At 42.0% G+C, this 21,759-nt stretch overlaps 3 protein-coding genes across 3 annotated transcripts in view; 2 read left to right on the top strand and 1 right to left on the bottom strand.

Annotated features, from left to right (window-relative positions):
• Positions 1-3,367, top strand: part of LOC139337290 (transcriptional enhancer factor TEF-1-like) — a 41,056-nt gene extending 37,689 nt beyond the window's left edge. Inside the window, exons 10-12 of the mRNA XM_070971816.1 lie at positions 1,936-2,076; positions 2,223-2,375; positions 2,586-3,367. Coding sequence (XP_070827917.1) covers positions 1,936-2,076; positions 2,223-2,375; positions 2,586-2,699 — 408 coding nt within the window. The 3' untranslated portion in view covers positions 2,700-3,367. The remainder of the gene's footprint in view (positions 1-1,935; positions 2,077-2,222; positions 2,376-2,585) is intronic.
• LOC139337292 (protein C19orf12 homolog) overlaps positions 1-21,759 on the bottom strand; it is a 344,772-nt gene that overhangs the window by 151,851 nt on the left and 171,162 nt on the right. The window lies entirely within an intron of this gene.
• rassf10a (Ras association domain family member 10a) lies at positions 11,675-15,623 on the top strand. The gene has a single exon (XM_070973185.1). It carries the CDS (start codon positions 12,080-12,082, stop codon positions 13,526-13,528), a length of 1,449 nt encoding a protein of 482 aa, XP_070829286.1. The 5' UTR covers positions 11,675-12,079; the 3' UTR covers positions 13,529-15,623.

Here is a 21,759-nt window from a genome sequence, read left to right as displayed (position 1 = left end):
GGAAGTAACCCTGGGTTAAGTTACTACTGTAGGTAGTTAGTTAGCCGGACATGCTAACAATTGCAGCTTACGTAACAGCAGACAAATCAGCTGTTACCTGTTGTCCAGATCTATTCCTTACACTTTCAGTCTAGTGGAAAGCCTTAGAGAAGACCCCCCCCCCCCCCCAAAAAAAACACCACCTGTATACTGCTTCAGCATGTGGAGAAATTCAAAGCCTGACAGGCCTGACGTGCCTCATTACAGTCGCTTAGCTATGATTGGACAATCCCTGTCTAGGGTTGGGGTTTAATGAATGGTAATTATCAAAAGTGCTGGACGGGATCAGTTTATAAACCCAGTTCCATAATGATCAGCTGCTGCTCCTTTTTATATATATATATATAATTTTTGTTACCTTTTCCTTTTGGGGGGATTTAGCTGTTTTAATGGCAGGGCCCGCCTCCCCTCGCTAGAGTGTTTTTCTCCCTGTACCAGAATAATAACAATGGGTGCAGGCAGACATTCTGTATCTCCAGCGCTGATGCAGCACTGTGGAAATCAGTGTGGATATGTGAGACTATATAAGGTCAAACATTGTTTCTGAGGTCCTGGTTAAGGTCAGTGGTAAGGTGTGAAATGAGGTGAGGTTTAAGTTAGGTAGGGTTAGATATGAATTGGTCATGGTTACGTTTCGGCTGTACACAATGAATGGAAGCAAGTACAATGTCCCATAGCAAAGACTGCTCTGCGCGTGTGTGTGTGCGTGCATGTGTGTGTGTGTGTGTGCCTGCGTTCTCACCCCTAAGACGCACAGTGCTCCTCAGAGAACTCATTACAAATAGTACAAACCTTTCTGCACCTCTCTATGCCTGTAATTCAGGTGCAGCATGTTCTCCCTACTCTGATTAAACAACTTCACAACACAATGTTACTCAGGAATCCCTTTTTGGCCCTGTAGTATCCTCCAGTAGTTTATAAAGAAGATTATTATCTCACTATTTGCATATAGTACTGTATATATGCAGCACTATATGCAAATCTACTAGCAACAAGTTGAATAAAAGTCCAGCTATTTTAAGGGTCAGATCTCTGAGATTTCTGTCTCCCCCCCAAAACGCTGAAGGGGAACAGAACCTTCAGTGCTCAAAGCACTGAAAGCAGCTGCCCACCAGGGGGTCTGTCAGTACCAGTCTGTCAGTTTTATAAATGCACTGGAGCCCAAAGTCACAAATTTGCCTCAATCAGTCTCACAATCTGTACAGAATAAAACACCCTCCTGCCTCAAAGTCTCAGCTCGAATAAAGAAATACTTCCCAAAAAACCCTTTACTTTGGGAGGAAAGAGGAGAGCAGCAGAGGAGAGCTCCTCCTCCAGGACAGACAGTCAGTAGATGTCGTATGATCAAAGCAGACAGAAATAATAATAGCAAAAATTACAGTGTGGAGAGACAGAACAGCAGTATCCTCCAGGATCAGTAGAAAAGTCATCATAGGAACGATTCCTCCAATTGAAAGTAGTTCGACCTTCAGAATAAAACAAGTGAAAATCATTGGTCTTAAACAGGCCAGATTACCGGTAACCAGCACACTATTATAGATTCAAAGCAAATTTTACTGATTATTTTGTCCCTTTACCTGATGAAAATTGAGCTGTTATTCCACATAATTTCTTTCCCATGTGCCTGAATGAAGGACGGCAGGTGACCTTTTCATATCAGCTTTTGTAATAAGGAGATCCAGACAGTGTCATCCGGATGATACAGAGCTTATGTCATGGCTCAGTGGCTGAGCTACCAGCAGAGGGTACTGTTTGCTGGTTTTGATGACAGAAAGCAGACCAAGCTCCTTTTCATGTTGGTAATATGTGTCCGGGAATGCAGATGGATTTGATTGTTGGACATTTACTCTGTCATTAAGGGCGTAAGTGGTAACGTTATTGCTTTGTGGTTGCTAGGCGGACCTGAATCATAACATGCAGGACGACCCTGCCGCCTTCTACGGCGTCACCAGCCAATACGAGAGCTCAGAGAACATGACCATCACCTGCTCCACCAAGGTGTGCTCCTTCGGCAAGCAGGTGGTCGAGAAGGTGGAGGTGAGTAATTCAGGATCTCGGACATTAATGTCTGCTGTGCCACATGATTCCACTGTTTTCACAGGATGAGCTCATGATTGTAAAATTGGTCAGCTGTCACATTTTATTTGGTGATGCTCACTGATTTCTCTCCCTCCCCCTCTCAGACGGAGTACGCGAGGTTTGAAAACGGGCGCTTTGTCTACAGAATCAGTCGCTCTCCTATGTGTGAATACATGATCAACTTCATCCACAAGCTCAAACACCTCCCTGAGAAATACATGATGAACAGTGTGCTGGAGAACTTCACTATTCTGCTGGTGAGGACATCAGTCTGTCTGTGTCTCTGTGGGATAGCGTGAATAAATTAATGTCTGTATCATTTTTCTATATGTAGATACGTATTTAACACCTAACCTTTTTATCCTTTCTTTCATCTGTGTGTGTGTGTGTGTGTGTGTGTGTGTGTGTGTGTGTGTGTGTGTGTGTGTGTGTGTGTGTGTGTGTGTGTGTGTGTGTGTGTTGTCCAGGTTGTGAGCAACAGAGACACTCAGGAGACCTTGCTGTGTATGGCGTGTGTATTCGAGGTGTCCAACAATGAGCACGGAGCACAGCACCACATCTATCGACTCGTCAAAGAATAACGCACACATGTACACACACTTGTACACACACACACACACACACACGTATGGCCTTTGCTTGGTGATTAATGGTGACATTGGAGGTAAAACGTCTCAAAACTGAATTCTACAAAAGTGTCTTTCAACTAAGCAAGTCGGCATGAAAAAGGCTGCTCAGGAAACATCGCAGCAGTAATTGGATCATTTCTAATTAACATCCAATATGACAAGTATGCTGTAAAATCCTCCCCAACAGGAGCATTTCAACACGTACTGTAATACTGACCCCCAACCTGACTATCAGATTCTCATTAGCTATAAAAAGCACAGTGACATTGCAACCATAGAAACACATCAGAGTTGACTGGGGTGGTTTTCCCAACAGTTTTGATATCACCAGGAGATTTCAACACCAGTGTTGTGCAATTACTGAAAATGGCCAATTAATTAGAGTTACTAGTTACTTCTCTCAAAAATAAATTACTTACTTCACCAATTACTGCAAATAAAAGTAATTAGTTACAATGGAAAGTAACTTTGTTTATGCACACTAAGTTATATTATTTTAGTGTGGCACAACTGTCAAGTTGTATCTATAACTGTATCCATTATCAGTGTAACGATTAGAATTATTTATACTCCTGACCACCAGAGGGCAGCAATGAAGAACAAGCCTGTTTAAATTCCAGTTCATATAATTGCATATTCAATTTGTTAAAGTAATTAGTTACATTTCTAGTGACTGCCCGAAACAGGGGAATTAACACAATTTTCAAATGACTCTCAACACTGGTCGTAACTGGTTTCTTCCTCTCTGTCTCCCAGTAAATTTGTAGCTGTTCTGATGATGGAAATGAAGGTGGTATTCATATCATGTGCTTTTGGGAAAGTCCACCCAGGGAGAAAAACAAAAATCTCACAATTTCCATCCCCCCTGCAACAAAAGTGTGTGTGTGTTATCTGCCAAGATGCTGATGGACACTGAAGGTCAGACCCTGTGTATCGCCAATAAGCAGAGAAGGAAATAACACTACTGCATTATCATATAGTACAGTATAGAGGTGTTTTGTACAGATAACCACTGCAAATTGTGTGAGCTGCATTCTTGCACAAAAAAGAGGTCTGTCCCAAAGAAAAGAAATCAAATTTTTACCTTTTTGTATGTTTTCTTTAAAAAAAATAATAGCTTCTAAACTTTGGGAAATTGTTTATTGATAGTAGCATATAGACTATATTTTAATTCCAGGAACACTATCTAAAATTTATGTAATAAGAAAGTATAAGTGAAATTGAAAAATTCAGGTACCTTTTTGTGCAACACGTGACTCTTCATCAAGATTGAATAAATGAATAACTAAAGCTTTTTAAAGCTATAATCCTTAAGATTCCAGTCCTGGCTGATTAGTGTCAGAGCTGACCCTGGTGAAAAGTAAATTACGCTTCCTGTGAGTGTGTCACAATAAATGCCACTCTGTGTGTCATCAGTTGAATGCAGGAGCAGTAGGAAATGTTGGGTGGGCATTAGCAGTAATTTAAGTGATTAAGTAACGGCTGTGGGAGAGTGAAACTACAGACAGTAATGTTGGATCACACATAGATCGTGCTTATGGCACAAACAAAAATCCAGATCGAGAGCTGATTATAGAATTTAAATGTATTCAGTGGCTGTTACTGCAAAGAATGGGGACCATAATGAGTTCAATAAAACGGTTTTATTGCATGGAAATCTTAAGGATTATAACTTAAAATGTCAAATATATTGTGGTCAGCCCATTGGGAAGCACTGTGAATCTTTAAAATGATGCGTCATTCATGGTGTACGAGGGAAGGAAGCGACAAAACAAAATTTTTCTGATCAGGTTTGCAAATTAAACTTGTCTTAGTTCAGTGTTCTTTCACCAGCTAGTTTGAGCTTTAACATGTCCGCACTGACATGTGTTCAAGCCTGATGTGCTATTATGTCCATATTTCTACTGAAGGCTGCCCTGACGAGAAGTCTTGAGACCTGTTACTCATTTTGAGAGTTTTCCATGTCAGGACAGCTCAACCAGTGCTCGTTTTTAACTCTAGAGGACATCAGTACTCTTGAAGATACAGTTCCCTTTATCTCTCCAGGACTGGCTTCTCCCAATTAGATGATATTATGTCATAAGTAAAGTCATTTATAATCTAAAACCAAAAACTGCTGACAAAGTGTACTGTAGCAGGTGATTGGTGGTTCCTCTGTGTCATGCTCAGCAGCATGAAGTGCCTTTGGTTGGGAACAGCAACAGCAGTAGACATTTCTAATCTGTTTCATGTAAGTCCTAATAATTTGGTGTTGTGGGTGATGTACAGACAGGCATTTTAGTGAATTTAAGGAATGCATAATTAGGTATCACATGCTCCAGTTTTCAGTGTCTGAGGGCTAATCATCCAGTCCATAGTCTCTTGTTGTAATTTCCAGACGGTCAGCACTGAACCATCCTAAAGAATTTGAACTGTTTTTATATCCTGCAGGATGTTAATGAGTCACATTCTTGTTGGTAATTTATGGTGGCATTTACATGTCTGTGCATTTCTGTATTACTTGTATGTGTGACAGATTCACGTGGAAACAGCTTGCACACTTTTGTCTGGTGTCTCTTTATAAAATGCAACTTGGACTTGTTACTACTACAAAAGACCACTTCTGATGGGCGTATCTTTACATCCCTGCTGTAAACTAATCGAAGATCTTGGCCGTTATTGATCATAGAATTAATCCAGTATGGTTGAAAGCATGTTCACACAGTTAGAAGAAGTCCTTATTGGTGACGGTGTTTTCTTTAGAACCCATTTCTAAACCAGTTTGGGCGCTACACTTGTTTGCCTTTTGCTGAGCATTAGATCAGAAGCTACACATCTAACTCTATAACAGTATCCCACTTCGGTGTATGTGCGCTAAGGCTGTGGAGATGAGACTGTTAGCTTAGCTTAGCATAACAGCTGGAAACGGAAAACAACTTGTCTTGCTCTGGGCAAAGTAAACCAAACTCTCACCTCTAAAACTCACTGATTAACATGTTGCATGTATTTTTTTCAATCCATACAAAAACCAAATGTAAAAACAACACGTTGTGGTTTACCAGAAGTTACTTTGCCTGGCCAAGAATTTAAACAACCCGTAAAACTTTTACACTTTGTTTTCTGTATTGATGAAACAAAACACATACATGTGTTAAGTGAGCTTTAGAGGTGCTGGTAGATGGATTTTCTTAGTATTGCTGCTAAGCTAAGCTAACAAGCTAATGGACAGACTCAGTGTGTCGGTCATGTAGACTGACCAAGACCAAAACAAACACCAAAATGACGTGCATGTCAACGAATAAGACCTAGACCACCTTTTTTTTAACATAAGAATGAAGAGTACAGTGTGCTGAGTAACACACGGCAAGTCTCACAGAACATGTTTCCTGTGTGACCAGCTGGGATGCTGTGTGGTGTCCAGGATACCCAGTAACTTCAGAGAAAACATTGCACATTTGCTTTGTGTGTTGGACAGCTTTTACCGTTTTACCAGAACTGAAATGAGCCATCTTTAGCCAGCTGTTAAATATTTGGTCTTCACAAGTAATGATGAAGGTCTGACTCAGATCTGGCTTGCATGGAAGGACCATTAGTCTAAAGACTCGTGTGGGTGTCTCAGGGTTACAGCCACCTGTACAACAAAACACAACTCTTTCAACACACTGGTGAATCATTCAGTCAGGAAAACCCCTTTGAAAATTCCCCTGCCTCCAACTTTCCCAGAGTTTTGTCTCACTCCACAGTAGTTTTTTTTTTGTTTGCAGGCAAACTACTGGACCTTCACAGCAGAGTACCAACATGTAACATGTACATGACAACCCGACTCAGCCTCAGAGGGGCTGATTTTGCAATAATGACTCTCTGTTTGGACACATCCACCACCTGCTTACCAAAGACAGTCATCATGTGAGATGAAATACAGAGGAAAAGGGATTTATTACAAGCTAGAGTAATTTACAAGCTTCTGCCAAAAAATAGTTCCAAGGATAAGGACTATCAGCTGAGAAACATCTGTAGCTCACGGGCTGCACTGTAAAAATACACACAATGAGCAGTTCTGGAAATAGGCTTAAAAAAACTTCCATGTTTTTTGAACCTGGTTTAGAAAAGTGTGCATTAACGTGTTTTGTCTTTAAAGACATTTTAATTTGATGTTATCAAATGTTGACACCTCTTATCGTCTTGGTTGGCAGACCAGAGAAGCCCAGAATGAGAAAGCCAGCGGAAACTGGATTTATTGAAACGCCCTAAATGTCAGTTAAACTTAACAAGGACTTTACTCACTGAGTTGACTCATGATCAACTCGAAAACGCGCTCGCACTAATTAAGTCACGCAGAAAGCAGTGTACACACGATGCCTAAAGGTTGTTCAAAAGGTTTCAAAGTTCAGTGAACTGCAGAGTTTCTGAATCATCGTCGTCTGTGTTGTTAATGTCGTCTTGTATGTGCAAGTTTGATATTTATCTTTTCCGAAACCACATGTGGCACAGAAATCCTGTCTGTAATCAATTCCAAAATGGCCTTGAATCTTTTCGCTCCGGTGCATGTGCAGAACATCTGTGTGTGCACTGAGGGTTTTTGATAAGGTGCTTTGTATAAAGGTGACAATAACGTTTATTACAGATGTTGTGTATATCTTTGATATTCTAATGTTTATCCTATTTTGCAAAGAAGAGAGTACATTTAGGAAAATCCAAAAGCTAGTAATGTGTGTCTATTGGTACTGCACAGGGTCTGATCTTTGCTTTGTGACTCCCCCCCACCCATGGCTAAAAGTATGTTAGATATTTTCTAGCTTTGTAGAGACTTTGTAAGCATATGCTATTCAGTTTAAATAAATGGTCAGTTCCAAACTGCTCTGAGGTTTTGTCTTTACTCATCACACCACATCTGAACTCTTAATCCACTTTGAATCAACTGAGAATAAATCATTTTGTTTTATTGAAATCAGATATGAAACATTTTCCTCGGGGGGTCCTCCACACTGAGAGATGTGTCTGATCTGTTGCCGGGGGGGTCTGTCCTCGGGCCCCTTTGGCCCGGCTGGTGGGGGGACTGGGGGGAAGTTCTACACTTAAGTCACATGATTGTCACTAAGCCATCATTAAGAGAAAACTGCTGATAAATACTCTTGAGATGAAGTTCAAAACACACACCTGAAAAAAGTGCAGCTGTCACATCAGCTAACTGTGCAGCAAATGCTAATGCTCATCATGCACTCAAACATTTACCTCATGCAAAACTTAAACATCATCGAGTTCATCACTGCCACTAATATAATCTCCTTTTATCATTGCTTAAGTCAAGACAGTCAAGGAACATCGATAGAAGATAATAAAACTATTTGCCATTGAAGACTGCACACAATCACAGTCAATAATCAAATATCCTCTGCAGCTAAATGATTAAACTCTCATACAAACACCAGTTTCAACAGGTTGCGCAGAGGTTTCTCTACTGAGTGAATTATCCTGGTGAAATATAGTCAAACTGAATTTGACTCTCTGAACAGTCGTTACTTTATTGGTCACAGAATTTCACTCTTTGCTCTGACGTCCTCAGAGGCAGCATGTACTGTAAGCTTACCTGTCTGTAGCCCCTATTTGACATCTGCCTGGTTCATGTTGTAACTGTGGAATCAATGAAAACCCCACTTTCACCCCCTCTGTGTATGTAAATGTCTTTGAGAAATGATGTGAGTTAGATGTTGTGTTACAAGTTAAACCATAATTTAAGGAGGAACTTGTCACTAATTGAATCTGTGGTGTTATGACACTTGGAGATAACTGAAATAATGACACTTTCAAAGTCCAACTCCAAAAAGTTGGGACAGTGTAAAACATAAATAAAACAGAGTGTGATCATTTACTCATCTGAAAACAGTACAGAGACTTGATTGATTTTTGTAAATATCTGCTTATTCAAACAAGTTGGGACAGGAGCACCTAAAGACTGGGAGAGTGCTCCAAAAACATACCTGTTTGGATCATTCCACAGGTAAACAGGTTGATGGTAACAGGTAATAGTATCATGATTGTGTTTAAAAGGGGCGTCCTGGAAAGGCTCAGTTGTTCACAAGCGAGGATGGAGAGAGGTTCGCCACTTTGTGAACACATGATTGGATAAAGGAGCTACATGGACTCAAGAATACTTTGTAAAACCATTGTATTAATTTGGAAATGACTGCATTCGGTTTATATTTACATTTTACACAGTGTCCCAACGTTTCTGGAATCAGGCTTGTGGTGTGCAGTTGCTGAGAGGAGCAGTGTAATCTGTCTCTTGGTCATCTGTGTGGAAGCAACAAGAAATTCATTTTAGAAATTCAGCATTTTGAGAGCCTAAATGTTAGTTCAATGATTATGCCAAAGCAACTCAGAAAACTGTTTAAATTCTCAGACATGTATGTGTAATTGAGCCTGACTGAGCTTCAACTGGTGAATGTGACTCTGACTCTGTGTAATTTCCTTTATAAACACCAGAGGGAGCCATTCTCAAAAAATTCAACCCAAAACTCCACCAGGGCTCCATACTGCTGAGGCAGGGTAGCTTTAAACAGCACTTTCATGCATATGGTAAACAGCCCCAATCAGTCATCTTAAAATAATGGATTAATAACCACCTCAATTTGGTGCATTGCACCTTTGCACAACACTAAGTGATCTCAACAAAGGGGCTTGCATACGCCCCAAAACTCCAGTGAAAATGCAGATTATTTCTTTTCTTTTTTTAATATTTGGATTTTTGCCAAGCTCCTTCTTAATTTTGGAATCTATTCATGTTGCCTGTATTTGCCCAGCATCTGATTTAGCTCCACTGTTGTGCAGATGACTTCTGATTTTCTTGTTTTTTTTACCCACAAAGACATCATTTTTAACACATTATTTTTTTATTTTGTGGGTGTGTCGGTAACACCGGAAGCGGCAAACCTTTCACAACCAATAATAAGTTTGCAGGTCAAACCGACATGATGACCTCACAGGAAATGAGATCAAAGATAAGAAAAACACCGTTATCTCACATCCCAGACGTAGCGCTGACAATCCTCTTTATCCAAATCTAGTGTGTCCGTACTGCATGCTCTGAATGTGTGTGCACATGCTGCTGTGTGTGATGTGCCTGTGGTGGGATACGTGCATATGCACAGTGTGTGTTCACATTCGGGTTTTCTGAGCTGTTATTTTACCAACAAACCTGGCGTGATGCATCACTCTGAGCTACAAACAGACTAATGGTGGCTGCTGGGGATGAACACTTGCCATTAATGCAATACTCACACACACCAAAACACTCTTAACGCAGATAAATCCTTTTATGAGTTTCATCGACCATATTCTGGCCTGAAAGAGTTGAAAGAGCAGATTATGGGGTCAGACAATATATGAAAAGCTGGCAGGGTGTAATAGATGGCTCTCCTTCTGCTTTGGCTCAGTCCAGCTGAGCTTTATCATACTGAGACATTCAGCTGTGTGGGGATTATGACGATGAAACTGTACAACAATGCATACTGCAGTGTATCACTGCTGAGTAAAAGCTTCATCAGTCTTTTTGGTCTGTGGTTCTTCTTGGCTTGAAACCTCGAAACTCATTAGTTTGTGTGCGACATTATAAAAATACAATCAAACACATCCACAGACTACAGAACTGCAGCAAAGAACAATGTGCTCTGTTTTTTAGGAGTCTACTGAGATTTGTAAAGAAGCGAACATCGTTTTAGCTGAGAAATTCAGCTGTCTCAGGGATTATGTCTGACTCTTCTGACAACAAGACACACTGTGCTGCAAAGAAGTCTGGTTTGTACTCTGTGGTGGATGAAGCTCACCTACAGGCCCTAAAACCTTCAGCATCGCCTATATCAGCTTTTTACTTCACAAGAATTGACATCCCAAGTGAACACACAAGTGTCACAAATCACATGAGAAATATGTGTTTTCGTTGTTGTCTGTGCTCTTCTTACTGCCTTCAGCAATGCACAGAATTTGGATCAGATGATAGTTGTTTGTTCATGTTACTTGACCAAATCTGATCAATATTAAATGTTACAGACAAATAATGAAGATTTTCAATCAAGTTTTTAAGTGCTTTAAGCAGCAATGTAAAAATACTTGATAACAAGTAGAAGTTCTGCTTTCAAAATTTTCCTTTAAATAAAATTACACAAGCAGTATCGTAAAAATCCAGTTAAATATCATTAGACAGTATGGCTCCTTTCACTGGTGTTATTACACACAATAGGCTTTATTATTCGATTAGCCAGTTATTATTAATGCAGTATAAGCAGCATTTTAATGATAATGATCTATCTATCTATCTATCTATCTATCTATCTATCTATCTATCTATCTATCTATCTATCTATCTATCTATCTATCTATCTATCTATCTATCTATGCACATCATATTATAAGTTGATCCTAACTTCTATATGAAAACTCATAATATCTAGACAGACGAAAGAGTACATGAAATGTAATGGAGCTGAAACACAAAGTACTCTCAAAATTGTCCTTAACTGCAATATTTCTGTAAGAATTCTCTGTTTCTTTCCACAGTTGTGTTCATTGACCTTGAAGGCAAAGTAGGCAGTATGCTGTCATACATATCTAAATATAAAAATGATGTGACAAGTGTGTGAATGGATGAATTGACAAACAAACTCTGTAAAATGAGGCAGTTAACAGGAGTCGACCTTTTCTCCACGCTGACAAACTGATCAAAGACTGCTCCATGTTTGTTGCACTGTCTCAGTCCAACTTTCCTGAGGAGGGCATAGTGTGTGTGTGTGTGTGTGTGTGTGTGTGTGTGTGTGTGTGTGTGTGTGTGTGTGTGTGTGTGTGTGCGTGTGTGAGAGAGAGAGAGAGAGAGAGAGGCAGAGAGAGAGAGAGGCGTGTCTTAGTCGTCACCCTCCTGTTTTGTCCCCTTCACAGCAGAGCAGCCGTCTGGAGTCCGGGACGCACCTCTCCGGAAAAGCGCGCAGGGCTCAGATCAGTCTGCTGGAGAGAGAGGGATGAGGTCCCAGCAGGCAGCCCGGACCACTGGGAAAATATGAATGGATATAACTTCCATTTTTAGAAAGACAACCCCGGCGATCACTGAAGACTTCAGAGTGTTGTATGTTGGGACTTCTTATCGTATTTAAAGTGGGGACTGATAAGCAGCGACGGGAGCGCAGAGATTTGGTTTGGGATGTTTTGCTTCAGTTTCTCTCATATATGCCAGATTAAGTTTTAAGTCAACTTCAAATGTAGTCAGAAATCGAGAGACTACTTTCTTTTTCTTTACTCTCTGAGTTGCCAAAGAGAGACACGCAGAGGACACGGTGACCAAACTTTGTCTCAGAGTGGAGCCGGAGATGGAGCCGGAGGAGGGGAAGATCTCTGTGTGGGTCTGCCGGGAGGAGAAGCTGGTCTCCGGGCTGACGAAGCGAACCACCTGCGCCGACGTGGTGAAAGTCCTGTTAGAGGACCAGAACCTGCAGCAGGGAGCCTCGGCGGCGATGCTGTCCAGCTCCCCGCAGTCCTACTGCGTGGTGGAGAAATGGAGAGGCTTCGAGAGGATTTTACCCAACAAAACCAAAATCCTCCGGCTGTGGAGCGCCTGGGGGGACGAGCAAGAGAATGTCCGCTTCGTCCTGGTGAAGAACGACGCTTCGCTGCCCAACAACGGGCCACGCAGCGCCGAGGCCCGGGTGGTCCAGAGCCGGGAGAGCGGCAGTCCGGGCGGGGTGCTCAAAGGCACCGCCAGGACCTGCTGGACCGCCGCGGCCGCTGCCGCTAATCTGTCCCAGGAGAAACAGAGGCGCATAGTCAGGAAGGCTTTCAGGAAGTTGGATAAGATGAACAAAAAGAAAGAACAGACTGTTACTAAGGATAAGGGCTCCGTGGAAAAGATGGAGACGTTGGTTCACCTGGTGATCTCCCAGGACCACACCATCCGCCAGCAGATCCAGAGGATCAAGGAGCTGGACCGGGAGATCGAGCGGTACGAGGCCAAAGTGCACTTCGACCGCATCAAGAGACATGGGGTGAACTATGTGCAGGACACATACATGGTGGATTCCTCCACTGAGGCTCCGGCTTCTTCGGACTGTAAGCGCAAAGCGGAGCGGCAGGACGCGCGGTGCTCAGTGGAGGCACTGGCGCAGTTCGAGGAGTACGCACGCCAGTGTGAGGAGGTGGTGCGGCTGCAGGAGGAGCTGACGGAGCGCGAGGCGCTCGTGGAGAGCATCACCGGGGAGATCCAGGAGGAGCTGAACCGGCGGTGGATGAAACGGCGGCGGGAGGACAGAGGAGCGGAGGCAGCGAAGGACACAGACTGCGTCGCGGAGGAGATATGCCTGGCCGCGTCTGCCGCTGCAGGTGTGGAACCAGATGTGGAAAGTTTGTCTGAGAACGAACTTGTGCTGGAGGAGGAGAGGATCAAAACGCAGCTGGACACCAGTCTGTACATTGGCCTGCGGCTGAAGACAGACCTGGACGCCATCAGGGGGGACTTGAACCTGAGTCTGGCACTCTGGGAGACCAAGGAAAGTGAACTTCTGGACCTGCTGGCCAAAGTTGAGACCATGGAGATAGAGCAGGTGAACAGCAAACTGACAGTGACTGATGATGGAAAGGGAGAGCTGGGTGCAGTGAGCGCCGAGGCTGAGCCAGCCCCATCAGAGAAGAGCAGTGGCTGGGTGGAGCAGGCCAGGGGTCTGTCCAAGGCCTGCAATACCAACGACGAGGACTCGGACACGGGCCTGAGCTCCATGCACAGCCAGGACTCTGACAACCCACCTGTGTGCGAGTCGCTGGTATAGACTCACTTTGTCTGGACGCATGTTGGACTTTTATGCAATTTAAAGCCACAAACTCAGGGGCTGAGAATCAGTGTTGGCAATACTGGGAGACGTTCTTCCCTCCCCAAAATGCACCTCAGTACGGACACTGTAATTCTATAGCAATAATTCCTATATGTAGCTGCACAATAAGCTAGGAGAGACAGCATGCTTAGAGAGGTCTGATAGGCCATGCTGCTCCATAGCTGACCTTTGACCTCCATAAGGAGAGTCAACAAGTACCACTTATTATGTGAAATAGCCTAGAGGAGTATTATGATAAGCCACTTATAATATGTAGTCTTCAAGGAGACACTAACTTTAAGGTATACTTGATCATAGGTTTACAAAGAGTTAATAACGGCTTGCTTTTGCCAGGATAGTCTTTTTGCTGAAGCCACTGAAAGGTAAGGCTGAGTGACATTTAGTAGACACTCTGTAAGTACGCCTAATGGCCACAGACAGGCAGGCTTCCTTTCAAAGGTCATCATCAAGTGTACCTTAATGCACAGTAAAGTACAGGTAGGTCAGCTACAACCATGCTACGACAGCTCTTTCAATCAAGCAAAGGCACAATAAAGGTGGGATCAGTTTACTTCAGCCTCTTCAAAATAAGATTTAAAATGACTATCCAAAACTGCTTACTACAGCTGCTGAGCACTCTGAGGTTTATCAGTGTTTGGAAAAATGAAATCTGCCGTCTTTGTGAATCGGAGTTGAAACGCTGATCCTTATCCTGCCTGCTATGCAGAGTAGATCACTTGATATCGTCCTCATTGTCAGTGTCTTTAAAGCACAAGGACTTCTATTTATTCAACAGTATTTTACAGCTGGGTCATCTGCTCCATTCTGTCCTGTGCTGCTCAACTTCATAGGTTGGATTCATGATGAATGAAAGGTTTGATTCCTGTTTGTTGTCATTGCAGCTATTTTGCAACCTTTTTGGCTTTAAAATGATAGAGTCAACTCACGACCCCTCATCAAAAGTTCCATACGTTACAAGCTGTGAGCATTTAAAGCAGGCAAAGCGATTTTATAGCAACTCAGATTGATTTAAATAATTACAGATGCTTGAAGAGGTCAAAAAGGGAAAGATAAACGTCTTTGAAAATAAACATAATGTTATGGAGCAGAATCATTTTTTTGGATGTTCTTCCCTAATTTGGAATCATCTTGCAATTTCTCAGATCTATATTATGGCCTCTGTTACGGGGGGTCCCAGACTCCCAGTTGTGAACCACTGGTTTAAAGCTTTTAGTTCCTGACATCACCGAGGTGAGAGCTCCCTCCAGAGCAACAGCAAATCAGGGTTTTATTGATTATTGTCCTGGCAGTTTTTCTGTTCTGATGCAGGTGAGAAGATAAGCCCAATATTTATATCAAGGCTCAAGTTGAGTAACTATTTCATATATATGTATCTATATCTATATATTTATGTATAGATTAATATGGACATAGATATATAGATACAGAATATGGATAGATAGATATAAAAATGACCCCATTTAGTAATCCCACAGTCTCCGCATCTCTGAACACTGTGACATTAAGGAGAACTATTTTAAGCCTCAGTTCACTTTTTACATCCTGGAAATAGTTGCTGCAGTATAAGCAGTATTAGCTGTCCTGCTACGCCCTTCCAGGAACTGCATAGACAATAAGCAGCAGGAAACTAACCAGAATCGACCAGAATAAATTATTTTGAGATCATCCTTCAACTAAACCACTATGTATATTTGTCAGGCTGTTGTGATGTAAAATCTTACTTGGTAACTGTAAAACAGTGAGAATTAATAACCTTGTAACAACTAGAGGAGGTTGATGATATTGTTCCTGTGGAGTTAGCTGTTAGCTGTATCCAAATACCAAAATGACCTATGTGTAGCTGCTTTATGTCGCTTGATCAGGGACAGTTTGGACTTCTCAGTCTGTGACATTCAACCTGCTTTGTCTAGATAGATGACCCAACATCAACAACTCTGAGGCTACCGCAAGAGTACTCAGATGCACTGTGGCTGCATCGTAACGCCAGTCAGCACATTAATACACATGACTGTTAGTGTTGAAATAAACAGAAAAACCTACCTGGCTTGTATTGTGGTTTTATTCAGCATGGCAGACGTCTGAGAACGTGTGTGTGTGTGTGAGCAGCAGAGTGTTTATGGAAAGATAGTTTACATACTTCTAGGCAGCAGTGCCTGATAGTAAAAATGTGTGTGTGTGTGTGTGTGTCAGTGTTTTTATACAGTTGGTATTGCTGCTCCTGTTATCCTGTCATACCCGTAAGCTGTGTTTAATCGCTGCTTCCTGATCACTCTTGCATGAACTCCTGCATTAATTATGACAGGATGAAACAGAGACCAGAATGCACGGACCAAAGCTGTACAGCTCAAGTTACTGTTTAGAAACACATACCTTCACATGTTCCTCAGGTGGTGTCTTAAAGGCTCTGTTCACCCAAATCTCTCTTACCAACACTGGTGTGTAACTCTCCAGATATCCATCTATGAGATTTTTGTGTCTATTTAACTAAACGGAAGTGGACTGAATCTATTTTGTGGTGCTTTCAGCAACGATTAAAGGGCATTTCAAAGTCTTTAACAGCAGCATCCCTTTTCAGAAACACTGTCCAGGTGAGTCTGCATGGTCCACAGAGCTCACTGTCTTCAGGGGTTTTGTGGAGAGCTCTGTGTAGCTCTCTGAGTAATGGTGATGCTCCATTTACCTCCATTGTGTTGGGGTTAGGAAGAGTTTACACTCTACAATAAGAAACTTAGATATTCAAATTATTTTCCAGGCTGACTCCAATGTGTTTACATACTTAAATTTGACTATTTTTAGGCAAAGCCAGGTGATAAAACATTCCTCTACCTGTCTACACCACTGAAAAGATAAACCCACCTCAGTCATTGTCTCCTCAGTCCAACCATGAGAATTCCAGACATTTCTCCTGACAAAGGTTATAATTTTGTGCCAGCCTTCCTTGTTCAGTGACGCGGGTCTCTGATGATTATGCCACACCCTGGTGTTCTGAGCAACGTTTGGCCTGTAAAGCATTACCTACAGAGCCTGTGTCTACAGAATAAGCCTTATATCTACATCCACAGGGGAAATGCTCTTATGAGTGCAGAGAAAAAGGCTCCAGTGCAGCAAGTGTTTACCCAACAGTCCGTGAGCATTATGAGCATCAGTAGGGGAATGCCTGAAAAGTCTGTGTGTGCAAGTAGAAAAACAGGAGGGTAAGTGTTCTCCTGACAGACGCAGTGAGAATGAGAAAAGTCTAAATGTACGTGTGCTCACTGCTAAAAACTTGCAGTTAAAACATTTGAAACAGACAAACACTGAAAGAAGTTGAGGTCAAAGTTGAATTGGTAACTGAAAGAAGGTAAAATGGAAGCGCTGAAGTTCAGTCATTCAGCTGATGCTCAAGGACTGAAAGGAGTTGAAGTGCAAAAGATACACTGAATTGGAAATGTGAGTTGAAGTCCTGAAGAAATTCATGTCATTAGAAGTGTATAAACTGAAAGAAGATGCTGAAGTGTCTTATCCTTTTACTTTATTCCTTCAGTTCATGAATAAGAGATGAAAGCACTGAAAGTGTAACCACTGAAAGCAGCTGACTCTTCATTTGAACAGTAAGAGAGTATCAGTGGTGTAATTCCTAGAAAGTGTGTGTATGTAGGTAGAAAAACACAGATGGGGATAAGTTTTCTTCTGAAAGATTAAGAACTAGAAAAGGCTCAGCTGGGTCGAAAGGGCTTGAAGTTTTAGTGCTGAGAGGAGTTGAAACATCAAAGTTTAAGCAATAAGAGTTAGCAGTGTCAGTTTAAGTCCTGCGAGAATTCAAAGCCAATTTAAGCGTACAAACTGAAATAAGTTGTCAGCTGAAGTGCAAGCACTGAAAGCAGTTGAAGTAAATAGTGTATGACGTGGAAGTCGTGGTTCTCAGGAGGTTGTGGATGGGGATGTGTTCTTTTGCTCAAAGGTGAAGATCTGAGACTAAAAACAATGAAATGATAAGTGGACGAGAGTGTACGTCCAGCAAAGGCTGATTCAGACCTGATAAGACCTACACTGAGGAGTTTCCCTGAGGAATCATCTCACAACTCATTTGGCTGTGGGCCTGCTTATCTCTGTCTCATGTGTCACTCAATGCGCCTGTTGTCATCTGATATAATCCATGTCGGTCCTGCACTGACTCCTTCTTAAATCAGTCTAAGATCTTGTTCTTGTTCTTGTTGAATTCATCAGTGGCTGCATCTGCTGTGCTGGCTGGTGAGTTCATTCATCTTGGTTTGATGTAAATGTATGAACGTTTGAGGGATCCAAGCTGGCAGCTGACACCTACTTTCTCCTGCGTCTTCAGTGGCAGATGGCGGTTCGGTTACAATTTCAGGTTCATTTGATATCAATAGGCTTCTCGTTCTCCTCTCCGCTTTCCTCACATCTCTTTTCTTATTATCAGCTCCACAAACCTCTAGAGATCTGAAATATCAAAACGACCATTAGTTAAATATTTTAAGAAATGTGCTGATGAGATCAAAACCACGTGGTCTAACTAAGCATTAAGACTGGAAGCAGGAAGAAACAGCTAACCTTAATCTGTCCAAAGTTCAGCAATACACTGTCCAACGTGTTTCATGGGTAGCTTTGTACTGGAACTATTTGTTGATGAGCAACAGCTAGGCACAATACTGAACGGCTTCCTGGAGTCTTGTTGTCACAGTGATGTTGCCAGGTTTGGTACCACGATGAAAAACCACATTTGACAACTTAAACTGCGGCTGGAGAAGCTCAAAAGAAGAACTACGCAGGTGGTTGAGATGAGATACATGTTAGAGTTGCTAGTAGGTGTATTTTTTTCACTTTGCACAGGGGCAGGGTAGCTGTGTCCCCCCTCCCTCTAATATTTTTGCTAAGCTTGGCTCACCCTGTCCTGTCACCAGCTCTGTACTTAATGCAAAGACATGAGATTGATATCAAGCTTCACATCTCACTGCTGGAAAGAGACCACATAAATATATCCCCTAAAATGATGAAGGACATTTTTCTTTTCAAGTCTCAAGACTCACTTACACTGTAATGCAGACAATACCACACTGCACTTGAGTTCCTCCTGCAAAGGTCGAGCCTTTGCAGAGTGAAGGTGAAAACTGAATGCTCAAAGTATCACTGCAAAAATCTCTCTTAGACAAACACTTAACACCCTACAGGCTTGAAAGGCAGATGTAAAGAATTTGTACTTCCATTCTCACAGAGAAAAGAGGCAGCATGCCAGTATACCAATAGTGACCAATTTTCAGAGAGGAAACACTTGATAAAACATCTGTCTAAATTTTTAAGCCTCTATTAGAGCATTTCCCACGTCTCTGCTGAAGAGAGGGGCACACTCAGTACAAATATAGAAAGATAAATAGAGACAAACAGATAAAGAGACAGGAAGAGAGAGTGATGTGGTTAGGTTATGCAACCCTGTTGGAGTATTTTGAGTGTGTGTGCATATGTGTGTGTGTGTGTGTGTGTGTGTGTGTGTGTGTGTGTGTGTGTGTGTGTGTGTGTACTGGACCCCCTAGAGTTGTGTTTGGCACAAACAGTGTGAGGTGGTACGAAGGCCAGTTAGCAGCAGATGCTCACACCAAAAACACTGCAGTTTATATAACCAGACCTGGAAACACATGCTGCAGGGGGAACATGGTGTGTGTGTGTGTGTGTGTGTGTGTGTGTGTGTGTGTGCGTGTGTGTGGGTGCGTGTGTGTGTGTGTTTGAACATTGGTTGAGTGGTAATATGAGTTAGCCAGCAGCTTATGTACATGCATTTACTATACTATATATATATATATATATGTGTGTGTGCATGAGTGTGTGTGTTAATGTGTGAACAGTGATTTGTTTGGTGTGCACTTCATAATAATGTGTGATGTGTGTGCATGCTTTTATGTGGGAGTCATAATGTGCAGCTTATCACGTCTTCATGGCTGCTAATGAGCACAGACAGCCACAGATGTGACAGCATGGCCAAGCCAGTGTGAAGTCTGCCATGTTTATACGTTTTACTGATGTCATTTAGATTTCAAGAAAAAATCAAGTTCTTTGGGGACTCCAGTATTTATCATCAACATGCCCAGTGGTGGGTAGAGAACTGAAAATCTCAAGTCAAGTAAAAGTATTGTTTTGATATGAAGGGCGCAGCATAAGATTTGCCTTCTCCAGTAGAAGTTGCACCCAATACAATATGATTATTCCCAAAGCATCTATGAACATCATCTTTACAAAGAAAGGAATTATTGTGGCAATAACACAGGCGCAGCCCATTGTTGAATAAAGTAGGTTTTACATCTAAGTCATATTTGTTCTGCAGACAATAAATAATACTCCATTGCTGAAAAGTGAACGTATTCCTGCTGGCTTGTGATAGGGCGATTTCTGACCAACAGACATAAAACAGAGAAAAGTAACACATACCTCCATTTGAAAAGCTGGAGAAAACATTTTTACTTATTATTATTACTCAAAAAGCAAAATAGTTCAACTTTCAGCACAGTATAAATGCACTTTTGCTGTATAACAAATTCACTGCCACATGCGGATGACTTTTTGAACATCGACACATGTCTAAGTATTCAGTTCAGCTATCATCTTCCTCAGTTCTGCCAGTGTTTTATATCTTTATACCTGTGTCTGTGTATGTGTTTGTGACTTAATCTGAAATGTGTCCCTGAAAGTAGGCTATGGACCAGTTAGTTGGGGACATCTTATCTAACTGGGGGCAAAAAAGTATGTTCCCAGCTGAGAAAAAGCTGATTTTTGGGTCAGAGGTTAAGGTTAGAGTAAGTTTAGTGTTAGGCAAGATGTGGTTATGGTTAGAGTTTGGCAAAAGTCTGCAGGAAATGAATATGGGTCTATGTAATGTCCCCAAAAGCGCACTAAGTCAATGTGTGTGTGAACTAAAGAAGTGTAAGAATGATGCAACATTGTTAAGAAGAATGAGCCGAAAACCTCATAATGAAAAACCACAAAATAGAAGAACGACACAACAAACAACAAACAAAGGCTTACGCAGCAAATGAAATAAATGAGTTTCCGTCAGTGCTGCAGGCCGAGGAGATGAATGCACAAACAGCTGTCCAGCTCGGATAAAAGAGGATAGTGTGTGAATGTGTGTATGTGTGTGTGCACGTGCAGTTGTGTATTGAGTTAATCCCTGATGAGAGCTCGCAGACAGCGTGTGTGTGTGTGTGTGTGTGTGTGTGTGTGTGTGTGTGTGTGTGTGTGTGTGTGTGCGTGTAGAGATTGTGATCCAGGGTGAGACGGGTGCTCCAGGGGTTTGTGTGTCCTTCAAATCAGACGCACAGCTGGCGTCGCTGCCATTATTTTAAAAACAATACGAGCATTTCATCATCGCCATGAATTAAAAGCTCAAAATAGACTAGAGACACGTTGGTGGCTCAGCCTTTTTGTGCTTTCTCCACTCCTCGACGTCACCCAGTGAACTCTTTGTCTCTGTCACAACAGATCTGACGGGAGCCGTGGGTGGAGAGACGTCTGACGCTGCATGATGTGAACTCACACTTCGGACAGCTGATCATCATCATCAAATTTAAGATTTAAAACAAATGTGTAAAATGAGAAAGATAAAGCAGTGTCTTCTTTTGAGCTGTGTGTGTGAGTGTGTGTGCGTGTGTGTGTGTGTGTGTGTGTCACATTTTGTGTTAGGTGTTTCAGTAGCTTTCGCCTGGCAGCAATCAGCCTCTGTGATAAGAGTGAAACCCACACCTATCCTTCCTGCCCCGACCTTAGATGGCTTCTCGTCTCATCCTGTTTGGACAACTACCCACAGACAACAGAGTCATCTTTCCTCAGCACATCGTTCCATCCAAGCTATGGAAGTCCAGGACCGACAGTATCAAATGGAAATAACACAATCAAAATAAAGTGCCTGTTATAAATGGCAAAGTTAAATCAAAATGTAAAGAAAGAAATGTGGTTTTAGATGTTATTGTTGTAGTTTAGTCGTCTGATTTGATCCACTTAATCAACAGCAGTTGGAGCTGCAGCAGTGGTTGTGACACACAGCTCATGGAGGCAACTTTAAAACCCTTTGCACCACAGATTATTTTTGAGGGTACCAGGTCAGACTCTGAAGTATAACAGCAGACATTAGTGTCATTTGTTTTCCAGTTTTTTGGTCACAAACCAGAGTACAGTTCGTTTGC

This window comes from Chaetodon trifascialis, chromosome 10, assembly GCF_039877785.1.
Source record: "Chaetodon trifascialis isolate fChaTrf1 chromosome 10, fChaTrf1.hap1, whole genome shotgun sequence".
NCBI lineage: Eukaryota > Metazoa > Chordata > Actinopteri > Chaetodontiformes > Chaetodontidae > Chaetodon > Chaetodon trifascialis.
Note: the sequence above shows the minus strand (reverse complement) of the source record. Positions and strands in the feature narration are given on the sequence as shown.